The sequence below is a fragment of the Lipophrys pholis genome (genome assembly GCF_963383615.2).
Source record: "Lipophrys pholis genome assembly, chromosome: 23".
In the NCBI taxonomy this organism is placed as follows: Eukaryota; Metazoa; Chordata; class Actinopteri; order Blenniiformes; family Blenniidae; genus Lipophrys; species Lipophrys pholis.
In genome coordinates, this window is record NC_137645.1 from 264,646 (window position 1) to 291,069 (window position 26,424).

The following is a 26,424-nucleotide window of genomic DNA, read 5'->3' on the forward strand; positions in this document are numbered from 1 at the left end:
TTCTAAAAGAAGCCACAGCAGATGAACGATTTGTTTTTATCACGAAATAATCCAAAATACTTGCACTGTGTATTTGTTGGAGTAAGTTTGTCCTCGGTGGCGGAGACACGGTCCCTCACTTCGATCCGGCAGGAGGTGAGTTGAATGTGTGTGTAATTACCATGATAATGAGCAGCAGGCTGGAGGTGCACTTCCCCTCTCTCTAAAGCGAGTTTGTGAATAAACATGAAGCGCCCAGGGTGGGGTACTCTGTAATTTGGCTACTTTTATTCGAGCAGGGTCATTTTCAAGAGAAATTACAAATTAAGAATTCAATAATACTTTTACAAAGACATTTCAGGAAAGATTCTTCTTCAGTCATGATATCATACATAGTATTTAACAGTCCCTCTTCATTTTTTAGCTTAAAAAAAGAAACAAAGATGAAGAAAGTGGAATTTTTTTCAGTCGAAAATACAGTGTTTTCACAATTGTATAAAAGTTCCCAAATTTGGAATTTTCCAGTCACTGGAAAATAAAAGGAAATAAAATAAAATAAGATTAAACTTCGCATTTCACAATGTTTCAAAACACAATAAATGCTCTCTTTACGTAAAATTTGCCCCTATGATCGACACCATGTTCCTTTTTACTAAAATATATCTATATATTGAAGACCTATAGTACTGTACACAACAGTATGAAATAAATAAAATTAGGAAATATAAAATGGGCCACATAAATAATGTTTTTTTTTTTTTTTTCAAACCTACAAATAAATGAATGCAATTTGCTGTTTTCCAAAAAAAAAAAAAAAAAATGGTTTGGTGTAATACTGACAAAGTTAAGTGAGAAAACATTGCACAACATAATGTAAACTAAGGAACTGCTGCCTATAAGTCTTAATACTGACACGGGTGGTGAACCATTTCCATAATAATACTGAAGCTGGTGAAAAAAGTAACCTTCCTTTTACACAATACGAGGGTGGCACTTGCAGAAAACACACAGGTTAAAAGGTTTGCATATAAGGCTTCTTTTTTCTTATCAAAAACACCTTACAAAGGCTTCGTCCTTCATTTTGTTTTTTTTGTTTTTTTTTCCACCATCCATCCATAAATTTTTCCCTTAAAATGAAGGTCTCTTTAAAACTCCATTAATTCATTAATTAGATAAAAAAAATAAAAATAAAAATAAAACAACAACGAGAACAAGAAGAGCCTCCGTTTGTCACACAGTTCAAATTCCTTCATTTGATTCCAGAGGCCTAAAACAGTGTGGCTGCAGATGGAAGTAACACCGGGGGGGCCGGCGGGGGGGTAACAAAGGTAATATCAAGGACTGTAGTGCAGGTAACACTGCTCTTTTTCCAACACTGTATAAATATATACATAGGCAATACTTTTTATTATTTTTGTTCATGATTATAGAAGCGGAGTGCAATTTGTACAAGTCACTAGTTGTGCTATAAATACTATGGAACACAGGGTTTATTTGAGGAGGTTAGCACCACACTTATTTTTAGGCCTTAGTACTGTACATTTTTTGAAATGTATTCATTTATTCATTGTTCGGTTTGCATAATGCAGCTTATTTCACAAACCCCATGCCTCCCTTCCCTCAACTTCCTCCTTCAAATTGATTTGAGTCCATGTCTTGTTGGGCAGACCTGCTCCTCCTCCTTCTCCTCCTCCTCCTCTTCACCATCACCTCCTCCTCCTCCTCCTCCTCTTCCTCCTCGGAGGAGGAGCCTGTCCAAGAAGCTTCCCTGAAGCTTCAGGCACGTGCACGTACAGCTTAAAGCACGACGTTTTAAACCGAGCGGGTAACAATACTCAACCGAAAGAGAGAAACTGAAACTTTTTTTGTGTTTTTTTTAAGATGGGAAGCTTCTGAAGTGCCGCCGCCGCCGCCGCCGCCGCCGCCACCGCCAATCTGATTACATGCCGTCCTCCATCATGGTGTCCTCGTGATCCGATTTGGTTTCCGTTTTGCCGTCCAGCGAGCTATCGTCCATCGAGTGCTCTCCGTTCTCCTCCTCGTCCCTCAACGTGTCCGGGTCCGTGTCCATGCTCTTGCTCTCCTCCTCCTCCTCCTCGAACTCATCCTCCCTGCGCCCCCCCATCTTTGCGTACGTTCCTTCCACTTCCTTCCGTCCTTCTCTGATCCCTCCGTTGACGGCGGCGTCGTGCCTCAGGATGGCCTCGCGCTCCGCCAGCTCCGGGTAACCCTGAGGAGTCATGCCCTGCAAGTATGCCCTGCTCATGAGCAGCTCGGTGGGCTCCAGGTGGCCCTTCTCGCGGGCCTCCCGCTCGGCCGCCTCCCGCTCCTCCGCCTCCCGCTTGCAGTAGGAGTAGCGGTGGTTCATGTGCTGCGAGTACGAGCCCGAGTGGGAGAAGCGCTTGCCGCACTTGTCGCACTGGTAGGGCTTCTCGCCCGAGTGCAGTCTGGAGTGCTCGATGAGATGGTGTTTGTGTTTGAAGGCCTTCTTGCAGATCTGGCACTGGTGCGGCCGCTTGCCTGCAGACACACAAAAAAACAGCGCGGCGTCGTGAGTGTCCGCAACCCGCACGTCCTGCAGACACAACATCTTTCAACAAGTCAGAGCAAAGCAAAACGTTGGGGATGGAGGTTGGATGGCACATGGAGCAGAATGACATCACGGAGCATTAAATCCAACTCTGACTTCAGGCTATTTGTTTATCCAAATTGCGAGCGCTGTGAGAAAGTGCGCTGGCATTCACAGGCCCACATTATGGAAATTCCCTCCTGCGGTCGGAGAAAGTCAACCTCAACTCCCTATTCCAGGCCTGCGTGGCACGCTGATGAATGCAACATAAATAAACTAGTGCAAAGCAAACAAACAGAGGCGGCGGCTCTGAGGGGTTACCCCACTCACCCCCCGGCACTAGGCCGAGGTTCTGAGGGCTGCTGCTCCTCTCTGACTGTCTTCACCTGGCCTGAGCCTCCACTTCCTCTTCCTCCACTCATCTGACTCTGTTTCTGCTTCCTCTGCTCGCCACGCGTGTGTCAACACGGTAAACATGGCCGCCTGCCTGGTCACATGACCCCCTGGCTCCCTGTCCAACATCTGGCTGTTGCTGCTGCTGCTGCTGCTGCTGCTGCTGCACGTCAGCGCAGTTAAAAACAAACACAGATGAAAGTGTTGCGTCCGGAGCTGGAGAGGCTCGGCCGCCGCCGCCGCCGCCGCCGCCACTGTGCAGATAACGCCGCCTTTTTAAAAAGAGTCGGACGCGCTGTTCTGACGCCGCTGCACCCTCCCTCGCTTTTATGTGCGACCAGATAAGAGGACGGCTGCATAAAGCAGCGAGCGCTCCCATACAGATAGTGGATAAAATAAATGATGCAACCTCCTGAAAGAGGATCTGTGTATAATAACCGTAATGAAAGACTTGTTATCAATGCTCTGAAGCTGCTGAGCGCTGCTGCGCTGATGCGATCTATCGCCAATAATGGCCCCGATAAAGGCATTAGGGGCCTTTTCTCTGCCTTTATACATCTAGGTGAATTGATGTGTGTCTCTTAAGATAGCGGCGGTTGGTGCAGCGGGATATGATTGGAAAATGAAGAGCACAGCCAGCCTCTCTGCCTGCCTACCTGCATCAATTACACATTTCTCTTTCCCTACAAAGACCTGCAAAGACGTCACATGTTAAACTTTTTCATTCAAGAGGAAAACAAACAATCCTGTCAATGAAGAAGCAAGTTAGCTGTGGGGAAACAAACAACTCAAACAGAGAAGGAAAGGAGGAGGAAGGAGGGGGAACAAAAAGAATCAATACCAATAGAGAATATCATACTGATAGGATTTGGCAACACAAACATTGAGAACAAAAAGAAAGCATGGGGTTTAAAATAAGGGTCTAGAACAATATATACCTGTGTGTTCATATTTGTGTCTTAGAAGGGAACTGCTCTTCTGGAATGTTTTGTCGCACAAGTCACACGCGTACATACCACTTTCAGTCTTCTTAATCTTCTTCCGCGACAGACAGGAGTCTGGGTCTGTCATGTCGTCCAGCCCTGACATGTAATCTGGAGTACCGTCGAGCAGGTCCCCCTTCAGAAACAACACAAACACAAAAAAAAACAAACAGAAAACAAAGAGAGAGAGGGGGGGGGGGGGGGGGGGGGGGGGGGACAGAGAGACCAGGATCAATGAGAGGAAACACTTTGATAGACTGAAGTGAGAAATACTTGAATTACTTCAATACAGAATCATTATATATCTTATAGAAAATAAAAATCCTCCAATGGAAAAGGCATCCCCCCGAACCCCCCCGACCCCCCGACGCCCCAATATTTGAATTGATACTGTAAAACCTCCACATAATTTGATTTGATCACTTTTTTCTCCCAGAATCAAGATGTCATAAGAGAAACTATTACATTAATAAGATCACATCTAAATGTAAACTTGGTGTATTTACTGCACCTGTACGTGCCAAGTTATTTAAAAATATACATGAATCCAGTTTAAAAATCTGTGTTGCCGACACATTCTATTAGATTTGAGGGCAAAAGTGCGATTTAATTATAAATGTCGGGCATTCTGTGCTTTCATTTGAGCTAAATAATCCTTAATTGGAATCCATTTGCAGCTAAACTGAACCCATCTGTGCTCGTGTGCAAACTGGAAGTTGCATTAAAATGTGAAAGATTTCCGGAGTAAATATTTTCACGCAGCACGTCGGTCCTCCATGTTTCAGCCCGGCGAGGTTTATTCCTCCTCCAACTTTGGGCTGCAGAGTTAATATGAGCCATACATAACTGACAGCGCCTCGTTATTGCAGCGCTGCCTAATTCTGCGTTAATTCCTTTAAAATTCCCTTTTATGATGAAGATTAGTCTTAAATATGAATTGATGGGGAACAATGTGAAACACTGGAGCCATTCTTGAAAATGCAAACTCATATGATGATTAAAATCAGAAGGTGCACCTTAATGGCCAATATTGAGCTTCTCTAATGAATGTGAGTGTGATAATGTGAGGACGGCGCTGCGCTGTGTTTTAAGAAGGGACCACTATCACTCTGCAATCAATTTGAACTAAACGCCTGTAGCTGTATTTTTAAAATCTAATTTAATAACTTAGAATAGGAAACATTATTAATACTTTTTTTCATCAGAATGGTTCCCCTCTATGTTAAACAGCCTTCAGCATTCACTGGTAATGAACATGGAGACCGTGCATTATTAATCCACGGGTTGGAGCTCATTTTGGCTTCGGCTCGCTTTAAAATGCAGCAAAGTTGCGGTGGGAAATTTCAGAGAAGTGCACGGCTCCGGGGCTCACCTTTGTCATTTTTACAAAGGCCCTTCACCCACATTTAATAACAAAGCGCGCCAGTTGAGGCCAAACGCATTAATGTACTCCTCAGATTTACGGAGCGCAGCATTAACAACTGCAGCTCCACTGAGTTAAATTTTAGTGCCAGGAAGGATGCAGAGAGAGATTTGATGAGTTAATCCACTCCAATGGTTAATTATCTCCTGATCAGTGTGGCACTGGATCGACCCTCGAGGTCACACCTGCCCCCCCTCCCCCCCACCCCGTCTACCTGAGGTGAGCGTCTCTCTGCCGACTCCTCCAGTTCTTACATGAATCAGCTTTCACGCACCCACAGGCGGCTTATTTACCTGGAAACCTGGTTTCCGCTGGTACTTCCTCCTCTGCTGCATCTCGGCGAACGTCGCCGCCCCTGCTGCGTAAGTGTAGGCCATGTGTGGTAGGAAGCCCATTTGATCCATGCCCGGGTAGGGTCTGAGCCCCGGTATGCTGGCCTGCATGGGGGGCATGAAGGTGGCGGGGGGGAAAGCGCTCTGCGGTGGAAGTGACGTGTACAGCTGTTTGGCAGCGAAGGGGTTAATGCCGAAAATGGGGCTAGTGCTTTTTTCTAGGGTTCCGTTGCTCATGCCTGAGAATTCCTTCTTGAGATAGGCCAGGTTCAGAGGCTCCTCGAAGTGCTCGCGGGGGGACGGGATGCCGCTGTGGTCGAGGGTGATGCTGCTGACCTTGGGCCGGCTCTTGACGGTCAGCGCGTGTTTGGGCTCCTTCAGGAGGCGGGGCAGCGACAGGTCCAGAGGCTCGGCCTGCAGGTCCTCCGACGTCAGGCTGTTTGGAGTGTACGAGCTGCTGTGGGAGTTTTTGGAAGAGGTGGAGGACAGGTTGAGCGGCGAGGGCGTGTTGCTGCGGGAGTGGTCCAACTTGTCTCCGGCCGACTTGGAGCCGCCGCCGCCGCCACCGCCGCCGAAGTGGTGGTTCTTCAGGTGTCTGAGCGGGTTGTCACAGTTGTTCACGTTGTTGTGCAGCTCTGCGATGGAGGGCGACGTGATGCGGTCGGCGGGCTTGAGGAGAGACACGGGCGACCTAGCTGCCAAAGAGTCTTTTGGTGGACTGTGGTGGTTGTTTGTTCCCACAAGCATTTCCATGTTGTTCCGGTGCTCCAGCGGCGGGCTGCGGGTGGTGCTGTACTCGTACATCTTCCGCTGCTCGAACCACTCCTTGACGAATTCCTGAGGAAGGCCGACCGCTATGGAAATCTTGAGCAGCTCCTCGGCGTTGGGCTCCATGTTCATGGCAAAATACGCCTTCAACACAGACATGTGGTCCCTGTAGGGGTTGAGGGGCCCGGCGAATCCCTTCTCCGACAGCATGGAGGAGGCTATGTGGGCGCTCTTCTCCATGAATATCCCTGGTTTGTTGGCCATCAGATTCTCGCTGGGCTGCAGCACGGCCTTGATCTCCTCGTTCATCTTGCACAGGTATCGTTCGTGCTGGTGCAGAGGTATGGGCCCGGGGAAGGATTCTTTGCAATATTGGCAAGCATATGGTGTAAACATGTTGTTTTCCTGCACCTTCTCTTCCACACCTCCTTCAAGCATGTGGTTGCTTTTCTCTCGTTTGATATTGCTAATCTGTCTCTTTGAGTCTGTCGTCAAGCTCTGGAGGCAGGCTTTGGCTTCGTTCACTTTCTCTAGCGTGTAGTCGATGATGCTTTTGGTGGCGCCGTTGTGGTTGACGAGCGGGAGTCCGACCTGAGGCCCCCCCGCCGTCAGCCCCTGCTTGTGCTCCTCCATCTGGTTCCCCAGCTCCTTCATGTAGGCCTTGAGCTTGGACAGCTCCTCGGGCTTGCAGTCCATCTTCTGCCGGCACACGGTGTTGTCCACGATCTGCAGGACCTTCTGCACCTCGCTCAGGTTGTTGGCCAGCGGCCCCGGGTAGCCCAGTAGCTGCGACTCCAGCCCGGCCAGGGCGTGGTGCTGCAGGGGGCTCTGCCCGGCCGAGTTGTGGTGGACGCCCAGCGGGCTGTTGCCCCCCACACCCCGTTCATGAAGGGCCCGGGGCCTCCGAAGCCGTGGGACGCCATCATCAGCTTGTAGTCGTTGAAGTCGAGCGGCTCGGTCTTGATGTTCAGGTGGTTGTTGTGGTCCACCAGGCCCAGCGGCTTGCCGTTCTCCAGCTTCTGCCTCAGCTGGGTGATGGCGGCGTTGGTGGGCGAGGCCGAGGCCGAGGTGGGGGAGGAGCCCGTCTTCATGTTGCCCCGCATTCGGCCGTTCACGGCGATCAGGCCGATGCACTTCTTGCTGCTAATGTGGGAGCTGTAGGAGCCCGAGTGGGAGAAGCGCTTCTTACAGTTGGGACACTCGTAGGGTTTCTCACCTGCAACCACAAATAAGGAGGAAGGTTAATGAGGAGGAAGAATTCTCCTCTGCAGCTTATTGCTCATCAATAACTGGAATAGTTCTATCTGAATTCTGATCGATTGCATTATTAATATTGACGGAACAAGCATCATTACGTCTGGGTGAAGATGAGTGAAAACATCAGGATGTATAATATATCCTAACTTCTGACTTTCAAACTGCATCAACAGCTTCTCTTCACCTGGGTGTGTGTGTGTGTGTGTGTGTGTGTGTGTGTGTGTGTGTGTGTGTGTGTGTGTGTGTGTGTGTGTGTGTGTGTGTGTGTGTGTGTGTCTGTGTGTGTCTGTGTGTGTGTGGGAATGAACTTTTCATAAATTATTAAACTCAAAGTTCCCAGCTTTTGATGTTTTATCCTTCCTTAGTAAAATATTTTATTTGCTATAATTAAATAAAAGAGTCTTTTTCAGTATTTCAGATGTTTGCGTCTCAATATTTACCCTCCAGAGACGTTGTCCTCTGGACTGACAGATAAATATATGCTCTGCTTCATTTACTTTCCCTGTTGATCGATGGACATGATCCAATAAAGTCATACAAAGAAATAATGGCTGATACGCTTCACATTTCTGAGTAAATATTGCACTTGGCAGCTTGACTGTGATTTTTCTTAAAACACAGCGGAGCTCAGTGTCCGTCGGCAGGAGGAGGGGGTCCAATACAAACCAGAGAGAGATTTTTTTTTCTTGTGCAGATTTCAAATTGCCCGTATGAATATCGAAAGCACAGGGCGGTTACTCACCGCTATGGATCCGGAGGTGCTCCTTCAGATGGTGCTTGTATTTGAAGGCCTTGCCGCACTCGGTGCATTTGAACTTGCGGTTGCCGGCTGCTTGGTTGAGCAGTTGGTGCTGTGAGAGAGAGAGAGCGAGAGAGCGAGCGAGAGAGAGAGAGAGAGATGAGAGAGAGAGAGAGAGAGAGAGAGAGAGAGAGAGAGAGAGAGAGAGAGAGAGAGAGAGAGAGAGAGAGAGAGAGAGGGAGAGAGAGAGAGAGGTTTGCATTGAAACACAGTGCAAAGCGTGGCGGGGGTAAGAGTTCAGTAAATAATCACAATTGGACTGCGTGACAAGAAGCAACAAGCCAAATGGCTCGCGAGCCGAAGCATCTTGGCTTTCTACTTCCACCTCCGCCGAGCGACTACAGGCAGCCGCCGATAACACAGAGAATCACATACCTTTTAATTTCCTGGCTCTGCGGCCAAAGGAGCCCTGTCTTTAGAGTTTGGCAGCCCAGAAAATAGAATAAATGAAAAGAGTTTTTCCCTTCATTAGAGCAGCGATCTGATCTACTTTTCATTAATTTGAGCCTAATCAGTCGGAGACGTATTGAGAGTCGTGTGCCGGCTCCTCCGCCCTGCGTACCTGCGTCCACACCACCTGAATTACACTCTGTACTCCCGCACAACTGTCTCAAACACAGCGAAGTAATTGGGTCTTTCCTTTAAAAAGCTCTTTAATAATCTGAGGGAACAGAACTGAGCAAACAGACCCGGCCTTGATTCTCTGTTCAAAGGTAAAAAAATAAAATAAAAATAACATCACTTGCCATCCATTAATTTGCAATTCAAACACGGCCGGCGCTCTGAAAATCAAAATCTAGTAGCAGGAGAAAACAACAACATGGCTGTGTAAACCTGGATCGTCACGACTGAAACAATTAATTCCAAGAGGGAGGTGGGGATGTTAAACGGTGAGTAAATAATAGGGAGAAAAGAGACAGTTTGTGTGAGCGGGCTGGGGGGGGGGGCGTCCCTCCTCTCCTCCTCCTCCTCCTCCTCCTCCTACCTCCTCCCCCTCCTCCTCCTCCCTCCTCCCCGTTCAGCCTTGACAAATGCTGGGGTGTGTGCTGACTCTACCCACATTCCTGGGGAGACAGATGGTGGCGCGCAGGACACTGGGAGGACTGGGAGGAATTGTTCAAACAGCCCCAACCTTCAAAGATCAAGCGGGGAGAGCCGGGGCCCCGCCAAGCGCCGGAGAGGGACCCCACCGCTCGTATGTTGCTGAGTTGCATAAACAAACAGCAACAGCTGCTTCGGTGCAAACCCTTCCCCCTCCTCCCCCCTCCTCCTCCCCCCTTCATCGCCCCCCCACCCACCCCCCCCGAGGACCCCTGCCCGCTAAAGTTTAGTCTTGCCACCACTGCTAATAAGACACAATCGCTGCGCGCCGTTAATTGTGAGTGGCGTCGTCAGAGTGTGTTTGTGGGCGGGGACCCGGCTGGATCGGACGGCGTGTTTTGCATATGTATAACCTCTAATTAGTCATATTTCAGCTAATTGGTTAAGAGGGGGAGGAGTATTGGCGCTTGTAAACATACCAGACTGAACAGCGGAGCACATGTTTACCTATCAGCACCTTATTCTTCATGCTAATCTCACTTAGTATTAAATGTATATTTAATACCAATTCTCCCCGACGAGACCCAGAGAGAAGAGCGCCACCTAGAGACAGTCCCTCCGAGGAGTGAGACATCAGCTCAGTCTCATCTGGTGGATTACCACTTAAACAATCCGCCTCATTTACAAATCAAGATAACCGGCTTTGCAGGAGGACCTGCAGCGCCTGAATAGCCGCCTTCGGCCATTGACTGGACTCTGGAGGGGAGCAGCAACAGCATTGTAATGGGAGGATTGGGATTCGCTCGCCCGCCCGCCCGCCCGCCCGCTCGCCGGCTCGCTGGCTGGCTCGGCCGGCCCATCTGCTCACGTTTACACCCAGCTGGTAGATCAGGTGAAAGTGCTGGCTGCTGACATCTGATCAAATCAGCCCCAGTCTGAGCCTGTCATCTCGCGCTTCAGAGAGCACAACACAACACCCACGACCTGGGACCCAACACCGCAAAGCATCAGGGTACATGATATCATCTGTTATTAGCTGAAAGGCTCCCATCGCTCGCGCTTCCTTTCCTTCTTTCTTTCTTTCTTTTTTTTTTATTGAGCTACTTACATTAACGACAGCGTTTCTCCAGCAAAGGGAGAAAATTAAATATCAAGAAGAGACAAATTATTTTTCTTTGCTTGTTGTTTTCATGCACTGCTGACTCATCTGTGCTTGAATAAAAACAAATTAGATTTACAGCAGAACATTATTCATCCACCCATACCTTTTACTAACAACTTATTTGGTAACTATCTTTAATTCCACTTTATTTTTAAACTGATAAATCTGAAGTGTGTGTGTAGGATTCTTACTTTCAGTCAGAACGTGTCCTTTGCTCTAAAAACACACATTCAAATTACAGAAATATTTCCGGGACATCACCCTGGATTACAGATTACTGGACTTTAAATAACCTTATTTCCATGTGTGTGACTGCTCAGATTTTGTTGCATAAAAATAAATAATAATTCGCTGTAATAATTTTAAAGGGTTAATTTAAATATAGATTTTTTTTTTTTTTTAAATATTAACTTGATGAATCTGTTGCCGTTTTTCTTTACTTGTAATTGTCCTTTCAAGCACAAACATTGAGCTTCATCTACCTTCAAATTTACTGCTCTAATTTCACGTCTCTGAGAAGTTGTAATTATCCCCCGATGTGCAAAAACTGGGAAAGCGTGCGTTTTCTTTTTGGTGCCACAATCTATCTGGTCCCACATCTTCAGCCCGGAGCTGACAGGCGAGTTAAACACCCGTAACTGCTGGATGTGTTTTCACCTCACAGGACTTTAAGGTGATTCATGCTAACTGCCAGCGGATTCACATTATATCTCAGACGTATAGGACATAAATCGCTGGGGAAAATTCGAGTCTACACAGATGTTTATGCAGTGCATGAAATGAGAAGCGGAGGGAGGGGCGGGCTGTGATGGAGCACCACCACTGCAGGCTGCACCACAAGAACATTAAAGGCCAGGAGTGAAGTGAAGTTAAGGAGCTGATAAAAATTTCCAAATTGGAAATTAACACAATCATTCGATCGTGAACACGAGACTGGAAAATCATATCAGGGAGGGCCATCAAAAAACCATTTAGGGCCTCAATTAAAGTTATTACCATTAAAGGATCTGCATCTTCAAAATGCCATGAAAAATTAATAATGATTGCCAATCAGAAAAAATGATCTCTCTTCTCTGAGCACATTAGAAGTGAAGCAGGGGACGGAGGAAAGAGGAGAAAAGAGAGGATCCCCTCACCTGATCCCTCGCAGGCTTGTGTGTGGCCATATGCCGCTCAAGCTGAGTGCGGTAAGCAAAAGTGTAGTTGCACAGGGGGCAGGCGAAGTTCTCCTCGTTCTTCTCATGGCGGTACTTGATGTGCTCCTTCAGCGATGTCAAACGCTTGTAGCCCCGGTCGCAGTAGGGGCAGGTCAACAGTTGGGCGAAGGCATCTGGCGTTCCAGGTGGCAGGTCTGCACGGGAGACAGCGGGAGGAGGAGGAGGGTGGGGGGAGGAGGGGGGGAGGAGGAGGAGGAGGAAGGGGAAGGGAAAGCGGGCCAAAAGGTCAGCGAATCAATGGCAGCTAACGGGCGGGCTGCCCAGAGTGGTATGGGAGTTATCTGTGCAATCTGCTCCACATGAGAGCCACAGTGTCAGGCTGGCATCCGCCGCACTGCGACCCCCCCCCTCACCCCCCCCGACACACACACACACACACACACACACACACACACACACACACACACACACACACAGAGCCTACTACGACACGCTGAACCGTCACATTAACCTCAATATGACTTTAAAACATGTCGTCTCTTAGAAATTAATTTACTATCACATTCCTTCGTGTCTCCGTGAGTCTTAAAGGGTTGTCACATTAACTTCCGTTCACTTCTGTAAACTCGCACTATCACACCCCCACCCATGTCTCCACCTGTGACTCTAAACATTCTACGACCCTCGATGGAACGAGTCCCCACGAGTGTGGAGGAAGCAGACGGGAGACACACACATGTTGCCCCGCCCCTTCCTAATTCGCTGCTCACAGTTTAATACTATTCCCACTGACACGTTCATCATGCCTCCACCATGAATCATGACCCCCCCCCCCCCACCCCCCCCCCCTCGTCCGGGGAGCTTCGGAGGTGCACTATCTGATTTCAGGCCCCTGCCCAGCTGTTGCTTGAGACTGTAGGTAAACACCGAGGCATCCGGCGAATCTGTGGGACCAACAGCTGCCCGCTCCTGTCAGCGTAAAAAGCCTCCATTTCTTTTTTTTTTTCTTCCTCCAAACATTTGCTGGGAGTTTCCTGGCTGCTGCACCATTTGACTGGATGTCCTTGAGCATCTTCATTTAAAGATTTGTTTGATGCTTCGCCACAAAACTTTACGAGTGTTGTTCTGTTATGGCGGTCGCGAGACGTTTGACCGACTCGACACTAAATTTTTACAGCGTTCCTCTAATTGCCGCCCGCGGCCTCGGCGGGTGTCGTTTCGCCGAAAGTCTGGCTGCGTGGAAACGACACATAAATCTAAAGTTAGCTCCCCGGGTTGACCTTTGGCCCTCCCCTGCCCTCCGTACCGTTCTCCTCCGGGCCGGTGGCCTCCGGCGTGCCCAGCCGGGACAGCTCCTCCGGGGCTTCTGGGTAGATGATGGCGGTGTCGCCCCGCTGCAGGTACTCGGCGATGCTCACCACGTGGCTGTCACCGTCGTCCAGCTTCCGCTTGGCGAAGAAGTCCTCCAACTCTGAAGTGCAATCGACGCTCTTGACTGGAGAGAGAGGGAGATGGTGAAGGAGGAGGGAGGAGGAGGAGGAGGAGGAGGAGGAGGAGGAGGAGGGGAGGGGGTTAAATTGGATTCACTCCTTCCCCAGAGAAATGTCTTACAGGAGGATATTGGGAACGGTGGTGGAAATGCGATGAAGATAGCCGCCATGAAACATCACGGCCGTGCTTTGGGGGGAATACATCTAAATTACCGGGCTCGCTTGTCACGCCACGTCGGCGAGAACAAGAAGCGTAACCTAATCCGGGCAGAAGTCGGAGATAAAAAAACACTTCGCTCATGACCTCAAACTGTAAAATCTAACAAGAATAGCACCTCATGAAGGGAAGCATGCATATCAGCACATACATGAGGCGGGTTTAATCAGCGGCGGAGCCACGTCTCCCCGTATCGACTTTCACATATAAGGTCAATCAAGAGGCTGCGGCTTTTGTTGATTCTGTGCTGAACAGATTACTGGGGCCAAACCACAAACCAGGAGAAAAGAGAAAGAGAGAGAGAGAGAGAGAGAGAGAGAGACGTTGAAGAAAATGTATCTTAAGCCAGCCAAAGTGCTGAGGCCACACAATGTGTTTTCTCAAAGTATTTCCCCGTCCCTTCTCTTCAGGGAAACTCTTAAGCTGCAGCGCGGAGATAGCTGCCTCCAAAAACAAACCAGAGCTAAAAGAAATCAGCAGCCTTCATTAGTCAGGGGGATGGCTGACTTTCAAACACACACACACACACACACACACACACACACACACACACACACACACACACACACACACACACACACACACACAGGCACGTACAGTGTTTACAACCTGAAGAGATCCTGGAGGCTGTTTGGCGAACCAGAAAACAGTGACGTCTCATCAGACTTCATCCCCCGTTAATTAGGCTTTTAGAGCGCTGGCCAAGGTGAGCTTTAAAGAGCCATTTGTTGGGCCGTGATGACTTAGCGGGCCAATTTGTGAAAGGTCAAGGTAGTGGATATTTGGATGTCAAAAATGGCACCCAAATGTCACGGGTGCCAATGGACGTCTTTTGATAGCTTGGTCTAAAGGTGAGTGGGCTAATTGTGGGCGTTTGTGATGATTGACTGATGATTGACCGAGCGGGGCGTGTCCCTCCTCGGCCCACAAACATTTTCTTTCTTTGAGTCGCTGCGGACAAAGAGGCGGATTGTAAAGCGCCGCGGAGGAGGAAATCACCTGGATCAAAGTGTGCTTTGGCACCGGGAGACGTGATCAAACTGCTCATGTCTCTAACTGGAATCACATGCCACTGAGCGGCGGGGGGAGCGTCCGCAGTATTGTTTCCAAAAGTCCTTTAAGCAGTGAAAATGGAAAACATTTGCTGTGCTTGACTTTTGAGGGGAGCGAGGCAGCGAGGGGAGGGAAACACCCGGACGAGCGGAGAGTAATTAGAGCTGAAGGGAAGGCTGCGCGGCGTTCTGTGGGGTGAATCTGGTTTACCAGAACACCGTACCAAGCCAATCGTCAGGGTGGCTGAGGATGATGTCATGGAAGGAGGCGAATCAGCTCCACCAGGAGGAACACTTAGCTAACCAAAGCAATCAAAGGTTATAAAAACTACAGCGAGCTGAAAAACACACAGATCTCACTGAGTCAGCAGAAGAAGATCTCCTTTTAATTCCTGTTTGAGTTTAAGGTAGTGAAACCTCTGGTCGAACGCACATCTGCTTTTACTGCTGGAAATACACCAGAAATACCCCGACTGGTGCAAACAAGCAACAAACGTCTTCGCTCGACTCACCTGTACCGTTTCCAACTGCCTGCAAAGTGGCGTCAGACCCCAGGGTGTCGAAATCATCTTTTATTTCATCTGCACACAAACAGGGAAGATGAAACGGGGAGAGGGGGAGGCAGGGAGAGAGAGAGAGGGGGGGGGGGGGTGAGTACCTCGGTGCACCATGCGAACCAACAAATGTTAACAATGAGGCCTTTAAGAGGAGGAAGGTATGGAGAAAGCAATAAAGGCACCGCTGTGCATCGCAGTGCGCCGCGGCTTTGTTCGGCATGCTTAATGAATGCTATCATCGGGGCCAGACAGTGACTTATTTACCTTTAACATGACAACAAGCGGCGGGGGAGGCGAAGAAAGCTTCAATCGCCAAACAGAGCGATTAAATACAACACGGAACGCATCCACCTGAGCAATCATAGAGCTCCAGCCAACACGCAGGCTGAGCTTATTACTCCCTGGCTGTGACGCCGCTGCAATCCTCTGCATGCGGGATCACGCTTGTTTTATCATATGTCATTTGGTGGATGCTTTTATCCAAAGCTGCTGGCGGCATTGTGAACACACACATTTTTGTGATTGGCCACAAGGCCTGGCAGCAGCCGCTATAGTGCCTTGCTCCTCTGAGGCAAAAGAATACAACCCCTCACCACAAATTAAGAGTTTTAGCTGCACAAACATTTCTTGGAGGCAGAAATAAACCCTATTGGTTGGGGTAAAACCTCAGCTGGGTGGGGCCCAAAAAAAAATTAATGTTTTCTGCCCGACAATGCCGACGACTCTGGAGGCAGGAGGAAGCCATTATTTCACACATGGAGCGGAGGAGAAAACTCCTCAGCCTTTCCTTGGCTGAACAAATGGTAACGAGCAATCCAAAGTGTTAAATGATCAGTTAGGGACGAGCTCTGAGCCTCTGGTGTGTGTTTGTGTGACCTGGACTATTCTGAATATCCCTGGTAGTGCCTGGAGTCTGCTGAGCGACCCCCCCCCCCCCCTCCCCACTGCCAATCAGGGTAATGGCAGGCAGACGGGCAGATATCGTCCTGGCACAGGTGAGGCGGCTGTAAATAAGACGGGCTCGTAAACAAGCGCCCCCCCTGACACGGCGGACTGGGCGGACCCCGACCGGACAATCAGCTTAAGGAGTCCCGGGTCCCTCCTTCCTGCCTCGTTGGTAGAAATTAAATCAAGGTGCTTCCGAGAACATGGGCGCCTTTGTATTTATAAAAAACAAAAAAAACCTGCATTGTGTTCTCTGCACGCATCTGTTCCTGCTCTGGATGATACAAGCGCTGCATTGTGAAGGTTTTCAGTCGTTGCAGGATCTGATGCAGCCGACCAATAAACCACTATTAGAGAGACCTGGCTGAGATAATACAGGAAGAGGTGGTGGGTGTATTGTTGATAATAATGTTATCCTGCTTACATTGCTGAACACAAAAGCCAGAAACATGAGGAATCTTTATTTTTAGGAGAAAACAATGGGATTTAATAGTTGTGGAATGTTTTGTGGGGCTCATAATTCAGAGTTTGCTGGAAATTAAAGATCTGGCGTGTGTGGTGAAATGATAAATACCGCTGTCAATGGCTCCAGAGAATAATGACAGACTCCTCTGTAGGGGTATGTCCTAGTTTAACTTTCCCCTGTACGTTTGATTGCACGTCTGCCGAGCGGCAGTGAAACCACACTCGCAGTATGGGAAAATAAACGGGTTTTAAACGACATAAATTAAGCTACAACAAAACAAAACAGATAAAAAAAAACACACACCCTCCACCGCAGGTTGAAATATACCCACAAGTATCGGGTGTCAGCACGCCCCTGCTCCAAACTCCACCACAGTTCTGTCCTCGTAGGCACCGTGTTTGCTTTGGATAATCACATTTAACTGCGTGCTTTTGGTCTGAGGCACTGTGTGTGTGTGTGTGGGGGAGGGGGGGGGGGGGGGGGGGGGGGGCTGACCGGTGGGATTAACTGGACCTGTTTACCTTGGAGAAGTTTGGTGATCTGTGGTCTGAGACGGGAGGCAGGGTGGGAGGGCCCAGAGCTTCCAGTAGGAGGTAGACTAACACCACGTACGCCTCCGAGCTGCTCGGCTCCAAATGGGACAAAGTGTCACTGTGGTCAGCCGGCCGCTCGGCTGGACACTCCAGCCTACAAACTGATGTTTAAATCCTCTTTCATGTTTAAGGCTCTTGGTTTTTACACAAGAAACAAGGAGAGGAGGCCGGGTTTGGACCCTGCAGAGCCACAGAAATGTGCCTATTCTTAGTGGTGGAGAGCGTGGGTCCGCTACCCGGTGGACCCGTGTGTTTTGTCTGCAGTAAATCACCGACGACCTGAGGAGGGAAGGTACACAGCACCTTGAGGAGTGATGTGGAGGAGCTCCGGAGGACTCCCCACCGGCTCGCCTTTCGCTGCCATTCCACCTATTTTCATAGCAGCTCCGATGCTGTTTATTTTCAAAACATTCCTATTTTTATGGCCGGTCGCCGCAGCCGCTTCAAAGTTCTGCCTTTGTGCGCGAAGCCTCGTTCATCCTCAACCTGTCACGTACGTCTCCCACAAACAGATCTGGATTCACGCTCTGGGAACGCCAATTTGGATATTTGCAGCCCAAAGTTGTCAATAGCAGATCTTTGTGTTCCTTCCCTTCACATTGTGAGCGTGTTACAGCCAACGACTGCAGTGTTTTCCTCTGAAGTGGATTCTTGGCAGCGCCGACGCGCCTCTGAAAGACTGCGCTTATTGCAAAACATGGGGAAGTAACTGCTGGATGCGGTAGGTGTTTAAATGACAAATTAATAACTGTAAAACTTGATAGATACGCAAAAGAAAACAAACCGGCTGTTTTGATCAGAAGCAGAAGGCCACATTTGGCCTGAGAAAATCTTCCTGCCTGCGGATGATGCAGATGGAGCTTTAAAGACCTGAAAGAGGAAGTCTGGGGAGGAGAGGTGCTCCACACAGTCACTGGGAGGAATCAGCCTCAACACTATGAAGCACCATTTACAACTTGAAGAAAGATGCGCATGCATTGGAGTGGGCGGGGCCTAATCATTCCAAACAAGCGTGTCTATTGGCTGCCCAGTCAGACCCACCCAGCCCCGTGCACGAGGGGTCATCAGACGTTTGACAATATTCTTCTAGAATATTGTTTCTGAGGATTATTTGGCACAGACAGGTGAACATTAGTACGAAGAGACAGGAGGAAGCCTGCTGTAATCTCGGGGGTTGGGGCAGTAAACAGCGGCGCTTTAACAGCGTTTGTTTGACAGTCAGTGATAATGATGACACGCTCTCCGGCACATCGTGTCCAGCCTGGCTGTGGGATTAAGGAATGTCAAGGACATCAGCAGACACAAGATGCTGATTGTGGAAGAGGCTCCGAGATAAACTCCCTTTTCTTTCTGCCTCATCTTAGATGAGGAGTTTAGTTCCAAAAAGCCAAACTTCTGCTGTTTCACCAAACTTTGTTCCCTTTGCACGAAGGTGAAGGTGTGTGTGTGTGTGTGTGTGTGTGTGTGTGTGTGTGTGTGTGTGTGTGTGTGTGTGTGTGTGTGTGTGTGTGTGTGTGTGTGTGTGTGTGTGTGTGTGTGTGTGTGTGTGTGTGTGTGTGTGTGTGTGTGAGAAAGAGAGAGAAATGAAGAAACAGAAAGTCCAAAGCATCACATCAGAGCTGAATGTTGGTGACCTGAGAGAAAACCCTGGATAGGAAGGAGGGAGGTGCCGACTTATCTCAGGCTTCAGTTATGTGCTGAGGTATCACTGCAGACACTTAGGCACCGAGAGAGAGAGAGAGAGAGAGAGAGAGAGAGAGAGAGAGAGAGAGAGAGAGAGAGAGAGAGAGAGAGAAGCAAAGCAGGCTGGGAAACACAGCGCCCGCAAGATTGGGAAAGAGACTCCCAAACGCTCTAATGAACTTGACTTGCTCTCCGAAATATGTCAGACACTTTATCACACGAGAAGCATATTATCTGGAAATTGCAACATAGTTGAATTACAGACATTATGGCACCGCAGGTCTTTATCAAATAAACAATTACCCTATGCAGTGACAGCTTGTTTATCCTTTATCTTGATTTATTTACCAAACTGTCTTCTCTTTCTTCGCTCTCTCCTTAAGGAGCCCGTTATTTAGGAGAAGTGAAAGTTTTTTTTTCTCCTCCCTAATAAATGTGCAATTTTCCCCCGTATTAAAATTTAAGAGTGCTGAATGTTCCCCCGTTTTGCGGCGCCGTGCACAGCTAGTTCATTAGCAGAAATGAATAGCGAAGCCCAGCTCATTTAAATGGGGCTGTCTTACATGACTTCTCGCCGCACTCTGTTCCTGTCACATGCTTCCAAGAATCATTGACTCTTATTATACATGTAAATGGCTATCATAAAAATAAAAATTTCATTTAAGATTGTTAATGACTTTTTTGCAGCAGTCTGGCTTCCTTTAATGATCATACCCTGCCCCCTAATTAAAAGTATTTATCTTTCAAGCATCCGTGACCGAGGCGCCTGCCGCGGATGCCGTGCGGGCGGCTTTGACAAAAGACGGCGAGTGTGTGGAGTTTGGGACGGTATCACCTGCCCGGGATTAAGCAGCTTGTTAAGCAGAAGGATTACACGGCGTCAGTGGCTGAGTGAAAGTCATCTCCCGCAGACTGAAACACTCACTTTTTTCATTTTCTGCAGCTCACAGCCTTGTTTTTACTTCCCCCTGCACCCTCCTCTCCCTCGGAGGTTATACATTACTGTAAATATTTTTTGTTGTTTGGCTCAGAGCAGGACTTTTCTCTAAGCGTGAACCAAATGGTCCCCGCCGCTCACAGAGAAACTGTTTATCATGTCTGTCTGCTCGGGGGAGCATCATCGGGGCTCCTCCGTCAGACCTGGCTCAAGCATTGTTTGACAAACGCTTCGCCGGGTTTGTTTAAGTCTACTCGGGCACCAGATGGGTGGGGTTTACGGCATAAGATGGTACCACGAGTGGCAGGATGTGCACACATTCGCTAGAAAGTATCTGAAAGTCAGCTTAGTGGTGGTTGGAGTGATTGACAGCACACCTGAACCCCACACATCTGGCTGCTCGGCGCGTCAGGTACGGCGCCACAGCGTCCTCCTCGCATGTTTCAGAACAAGCCTCTCCATATGGTCCACACACCAGAAGGCAGATTTGGTTTAACAAACATTTCCTGGACTCTGGATTGTTTAGGAGCCTCATTGGGCAGATCCGCTTCTCTCTTAGTCAACAAGGCTTCCTCCCAAATTTAATTAAGAAGTTTGTCTTTTAGCCAGATTCGCGAGTTTTCCCGAAAACTTTGGTGCACTCCAGCCGCTCACCAGTACCGTCGACTGAGGCGCTCAGCATGTCGTTGTCGGGCCAGATGTGCTCCACGCCGCTGTCCCGCATCTCGTCGTCCTCCTCGTCCTTGGTCAGCAGGCCGTGGCTCTCGGCGCGCGGCGAGGCGTCCGGGTTGGTGAGGCTGGCCGGGCTGCCCGTGCCGTTGATCAGGGGGTCCTCCTCGGACACCGCCAGCTTGTCCTCCTCCTCCGTCTCGGAGCCCGTCTCCACCACGTTCTCATAGTTCAGAGCTGCGACAGGAAAGAGGGGAGAGTTCCTGGTCAGAGGAGGGGCGCACCTCAAAAAGCTTCAATCACAGATTCTATCACATCATTTTCTAGAGAAACAGAGACACGGCCGTCTCACATAGGACAGTGACTGTGTGCAGTTTGCATGTTCTCTCTGTGGGTGACCTTAGCCCACTGCAGGACGGTGGAGGAACGGGTGTAGGAGAAAGTATTTAGGAGAAAACTCTGGACTGATAATGACCGAGGACAATAGAGTTCATTTAGTGGAGAACAGACTTTTCAGCACAAGGACCCGAGAAGAGGCGGACAAGAGTCACCACTTCAGATTTAGAGAGCGGATTAAAACGACGCCCTCGCGTCACAGCTCGGGGCGAGGCGTCGGCCCGCTCCTCGCCGGGCTACACCCCAATTACAGCATCGACGGGTGGAATTTGTGAGTGGACCGCAGCGGTGGGCAGACAGCTGTCGAAGAGATGCGAGCCAAAATAGCCACTAATTTTCAGCCGCGCTGGCATGCCGGAGATGCCAACGAGCTGCACCTTTCAGGAGGGCTCTGCCTCCAGGCATACCGCTCACGTCTGAGATGCTCCACATAGCACGCACAATATCAGCAATGTTGTTGCTATGCATCCGGCAGGATTAACCTATAGTGATTTAGATTATTCATTGCATGTACCCGTCGGATGTCTTTGCATTTGCATCGCTGGTGAACCATGAACATAAATGTAAATGTTTCTGAACATATGAAAGCACAGACAGGGCCTTCAGGCCTGCTGCACACACACACACACACACACACACACACACACACACACACACACACACACACACACACACACACACACACACACACACACACACACACACACACACACACACACACACACACACACACACACACACACACACACACACAGAAGGCTCTACAACACCCAGGTCCTAGACATATGCCTGCTTTTCTTAAAATAGACGGCCTGTAAATAAGGGCTGTGAACTCAATCAAAGGTGGCTCTCGTGCAAATTAGTCACCGCCATCGGCTGGTTGTGAGCACGCCACCACGTAAATCATGACGGGAAGAAAAAAAAAAAACTAGCAGAGGACGTCAGAAGACTTATTGTGGCGGTGCAGATGGAGCGCGAGGCGAGCCAGGAGCATGGCATCACACCGGGGGGACACACCTCATTGGCAGCTTCTCTAAGAATGTGCTGCGGAGCCAGCCAATCAGGGGAGGGCCTCAAGTTTGAGTGAAGAGGTGGAGGCTTTTTTTACTTGGATTTATGTCTGACTCATAAAAATAAAACAAAACAAAACAAAACAAAAAAAAAAGAAACTGCAGCGAGTCCATAAGTCACCAGCGCTTTGGGTGGAAATCAATACATTTACATCTGAGCCATTTCACGGTAAAATATTTCTCCATAAATAGTGGAAACTGTGCAGAACGCCTCACATTGTGACCCGACAAGCTTCACCGAGGCAGTTTGAGGTGGAGTTGTTGCTGCAGAGGCCTGAATGTGTCCCTGCCTCTTGAACTTTCCCAGAATGGAGAGTTCATGCATGACATTTGTGAAAACATTATACATATCAAAAGATAAGCCTCCCCACATCTCCTCCTGACACGTCTCCCCGCGATTGACTGGTCTGCACTTGCCTTCAGCGAACAACTGCACAACAGGTGCAAATTAAAATGAAAACAGGGCTTTCAAACGTGGGAGGGGAGACGGAGGGGGGGCGGCGGGCGGGAGGAGGAGGAGGGTGGGAGTGCGGTGACCTGCCTCGAATACCAATCGACGGAGGAAACAAAACCTTTTCAAGAGGTGTGATCACAAGGGTTTAGGCAAGTTCAGACTCAGTAATGCTCCTCGGGGACGACAAAAAAGGCAACCGAGGCTGGAGACCCACGAGTGGAGAGAGACGTTAGGACTCCTGGGTGGTCCACGTCTACCTTCATCCCACTGAGACCCCAACACCCCCCCCACCCCCCAACCCCCCCAGCTCTCCATTTCCCCTCAAAGTCTTCACCTGTTTCACTCCCAGCATCCAAATCCCAGAAAAGTCTCGCAGACTTTGAAATAGAGACAAAATGCAAACGTTGGAGGTCACCTCTGTGAGGTTTTTCTCAGCAACGTCCCATCAGCTCTGTGTCCCCCCAGCTTCCAGGGCGGGGGGGGGCAGGGGGGGCCCGTAGAACAAAAGGCCAAGAGGCTTGGGAAGCTATCAACCCGTCGCTGTGAACCTGATCTCTGGATGCAGATTCAATGACGGGGCGAGCCGGGCCGTCTGAATGAAATTATCTAAGGCTGGACAGGTTCTAAAGGGCCCATTCTTCCCCAATAAAAGGAGCGAGGGAGCTTCTTTTTGTTTAGCAACACGTCCGCCGCCGCACCGCACACCGGCCCGACTTCAACACTCCCACATACGCAATGAGGGAAAAGACCTCTCCTCAAACTTTTTCACTTGCCAGTAATTTCTCGTGTGAGCGCGGCGACGCCTCGTCCTCCAGTTTTGTGAACAAGCCGAAGCTTCTGGGGGCGGTGAACTGTCTCCGGCAGCTACAGTCGATGCAATCTTCAGCGAGCGTCAGCTGTCTCCCTCCGCATTCAACGTATACCTCCAAGAAGGCGAAAATGACAGTGGGGTGCTCGTCAAGTCAAACGCGTAGTATTAACGTGGAGAAAGCCGCCATTGTTTAAGTGCCACCGCTGACAGAAGCCTCTCCCTCTGCCAGCACCAAGCATCTATTGGTATTGTGTCACGCAACAAAGTAATTCTAACCTACTAATATTTCGCAGGCAGTTATTTGGTCCCCCCCCACCTCCATATCCCCCTCCGTCTCCCCCCTCCTCACTTTTAATCAGGCTTTTGTGCTGCCGAGGAGGGAGAAAGACAAAGAAAAGATAATGTTTACTCCTCAAAGGCCTCTCCTCTCCTCTCCTCTCCTTTTCTTACCTTAAGTGTCGTCCTTGACAAAAGCAATTACAAACAATACTCTGCAAACCGTTGCTACCTGTTTGCTCCTTCGCTTTTATTCCCCCTCTTCACCATTCGAGGTAAATAAAAGGAGCCTCTTTGACTTGGGGCTTTGCAGATAATTAAAATGACACATGTAACAGCACAATTCTTGTCTAATATGAGGTTTTAAACTATCTGACATAACCCTTTCACAGGCCCCGCATTATTCTGTCACTCAGCCGGCAGAAAGTACAGAGACAGCGGTGATATTGTATATTGATTAGGACGGCTGGAAGCATGAGCGGTGACAGTGTGAGGGAGCCGGAGACTTATTAAAATCTCATCATTTCTCTGATAAAAATAATACTTCAGCTGTGACAGTTGTATTCTGCAGGAACGAAGAATTAATGCAGCGCGGGGGAAACAAAGTCCAAATGTGAAATGATTGTATTTACGGAGCGTCAGATCTGACAGCAGATCAAGAAAAAAAAAAGAGGCTTGTAATGCCGGCAGTCCTAATCGACTCCTGCAAAAAGCCCCGATAAGTCACTCTGCGTGCGATTCTGACAACAGTTGTCAGGCGGCGCGCCGCATTCAAAGACGCCCAACGTCGCTCCGAGGAAGACGCTCTGATGTTGACCCCATGCATCTGTTTGTCCAGAAACTTCTGAACGTGCGGCCTGTCGGCGCCGCTTCCCTCCAGGCCCGGGGAGCGTGACACGAAATACAACGCTGGAGAATGAGCCCGTCTCACATCCACACGGGCTTTTAAATCCACAAACTTCTTTTTGATGCCTGATTGGGCGAAACAGCCGGGCGGCGAGCTCACGAGTTCAAACCCTGGAAACCTGCACACGTCCAGACGCTGGGGAACATCTGGACGGCGTCGCTCAGGGAGGACGGCGGAGCTGTTCGGCCGTCAGTGCAGCAGAAAGTGCTTTACTGTCGGCTGTAGTTATTTCAGGTAAATAATGAGGGGCTGCAAAAAACCCCTACATGTAGTTGTAATAGTTAAAGACTCATTCGTGCATGCAAACAGTTTTGAACGCTTGAAAAATGATCTGTATTCTTATTTGAATAAAGTTTTATCCTGAACGTGATGAGAAAGGTTCATTCAGAGCAGCAGAGGCGAGTGTGTGTGTGTGTGTGTGTGTGTGTGTGTGTGTGTGTGTGTGTGTGTGTGTGTGTGTGTGTGTGTGTGTGTGTGTGTGTGTCGGGAGGCGAGTCAAGCTGGAACAGTTTTGTGAAAACACATTTTTAAAGAATCTTTCCCCCGACGCAGTGAGAGCAGAGTTCAGAGGTGCCTCACCTGCACTCTGCCGAGGAAAGCCGTTTGACAACGCTAACAGGTATAATCACATTTATTTAACAATCCCAGAGTATCGCGCGGCGCCCAGAGGAGGCTGCACTCGCAGACCCCCCCCCCCCCACCACCACACCGCCTCGCCGCCGCCGAGAAGCAGAGCTCGGATGGAGGTGATGGCTGCGGGGGGAATGACTAACACCCACGTTGGCGCTCTCACGCTAACCCCGGCTGACTTTTTAGTGGAGTGTCGAGGCTTAGCTCCAGGTGACACGCTCGGCCTCCTACGCCGATAATGAGCCAGGACAGTCTCCCTATTGGACGATAACTGCTCGCGCTCGCTCCCTGTCTCATGAATGTGAGCCAGGCGGATCACCTGGATGGCTGCGAGGGAGCCGTGTGTGTGTGTGTGTGTGTGTGTGTGTGTGTGTGTGTGTGTGTGTGTGTGTGTGTGGGAGGGCATTAAGGTGGAAGCGAGGTCGCTGCCTCGTGGCGATGGCCAGCGGTGGTGGATTCTCATGATGACCTTTTGTCTGCCATTGTTCCTGTCTGCAGCAGTTTAAACTCTCACACCTACGGCTACACACTCGTTCACTACACTTACCTCATTTTTTTTACATTAACTCCACACTTTTTTTTCTCTTCTACATACTTTCACATGGCCTTGATGCCGTGTTTCTTTGCACTGATAAGTTTCTGCCTATCGGTTTTTCTATTTTAAAGTCAACAATTTCACTTTTTTATTTATTTAAAAAAAAAAAAAAAAACATTTTCCTGTTTCTTTTCTGTCTTTTGCTAAAAGAAAAAAAATATATATACAAAATAAATAGACTTTAACTTAACAAAAACACATAGGAATGATTTAAAACTTTTTAAAAAAGCAGAAATAAAAGTGAATTGATATACGAACCAACTTTAACTGTCTTAATATCAGAAATACGGCTGTAGTCTAAAGTAAAGAATAAAATAAGATTAAATAAGTCCAAGCTGCCGTTAATTATCCTGTGGATCTAACATGCTTCTCCAAAAATATGAGAGATGAGGTGATGACATGATGACATTTATAGTCAACGACAGTAAAAGTTTGACGTTTTTCCACGGTCAGTAAAATAATTAGCTTTTTCCACTTTTTGCAGTAAAATAAAGTTTAAACTGAGGCGAGTGTCGAGACGCAGGTGGAGAAAGTGTCTCACTTCGTCCCCAACGTGATTCTGTGCTCCGGTTCTGTCCTTCAATCGGCCGCTCAGACGTGAGCGGACAAAAGAAACGGCCGACGTGTTTGGATATTTTGTGCTATCTTGTCTGGGTATAATGGTGTGATGGAGCACAAGGGCCAAATCGGGGCCAAGTCGGTGAAAGGACGGAGGCAGAGGGCAAACAAAAGCTCTGAAAGGAGACAGAGAGGGAGAGAGTGAGGGGTGAGGGCCAGAGAGGGGGGGGGGGGGGCGACCTGGGAGAGACGATG

The 26,424-nt window shown here is 49.0% G+C and overlaps 1 protein-coding gene across 1 annotated transcript in view; it reads right to left on the reverse strand.

The window, feature by feature from the left end:
• Positions 1-252: 252 nt before the first annotated feature.
• zeb2b (zinc finger E-box binding homeobox 2b) overlaps positions 253-26,424 on the reverse strand; it is a 74,549-nt gene continuing 48,377 nt past the window's right edge. Inside the window, 9 exon segments of the mRNA XM_080493110.1 lie at positions 253-2,499; positions 3,880-4,060; positions 5,641-7,328; positions 7,331-7,663; positions 8,447-8,555; positions 11,843-12,057; positions 13,170-13,358; positions 15,135-15,203; positions 20,458-20,709. Coding sequence (XP_080349236.1) covers positions 1,919-2,499; positions 3,880-4,060; positions 5,641-7,328; positions 7,331-7,663; positions 8,447-8,555; positions 11,843-12,057; positions 13,170-13,358; positions 15,135-15,203; positions 20,458-20,709 — 3,617 coding nt within the window. The 3' untranslated portion in view covers positions 253-1,918.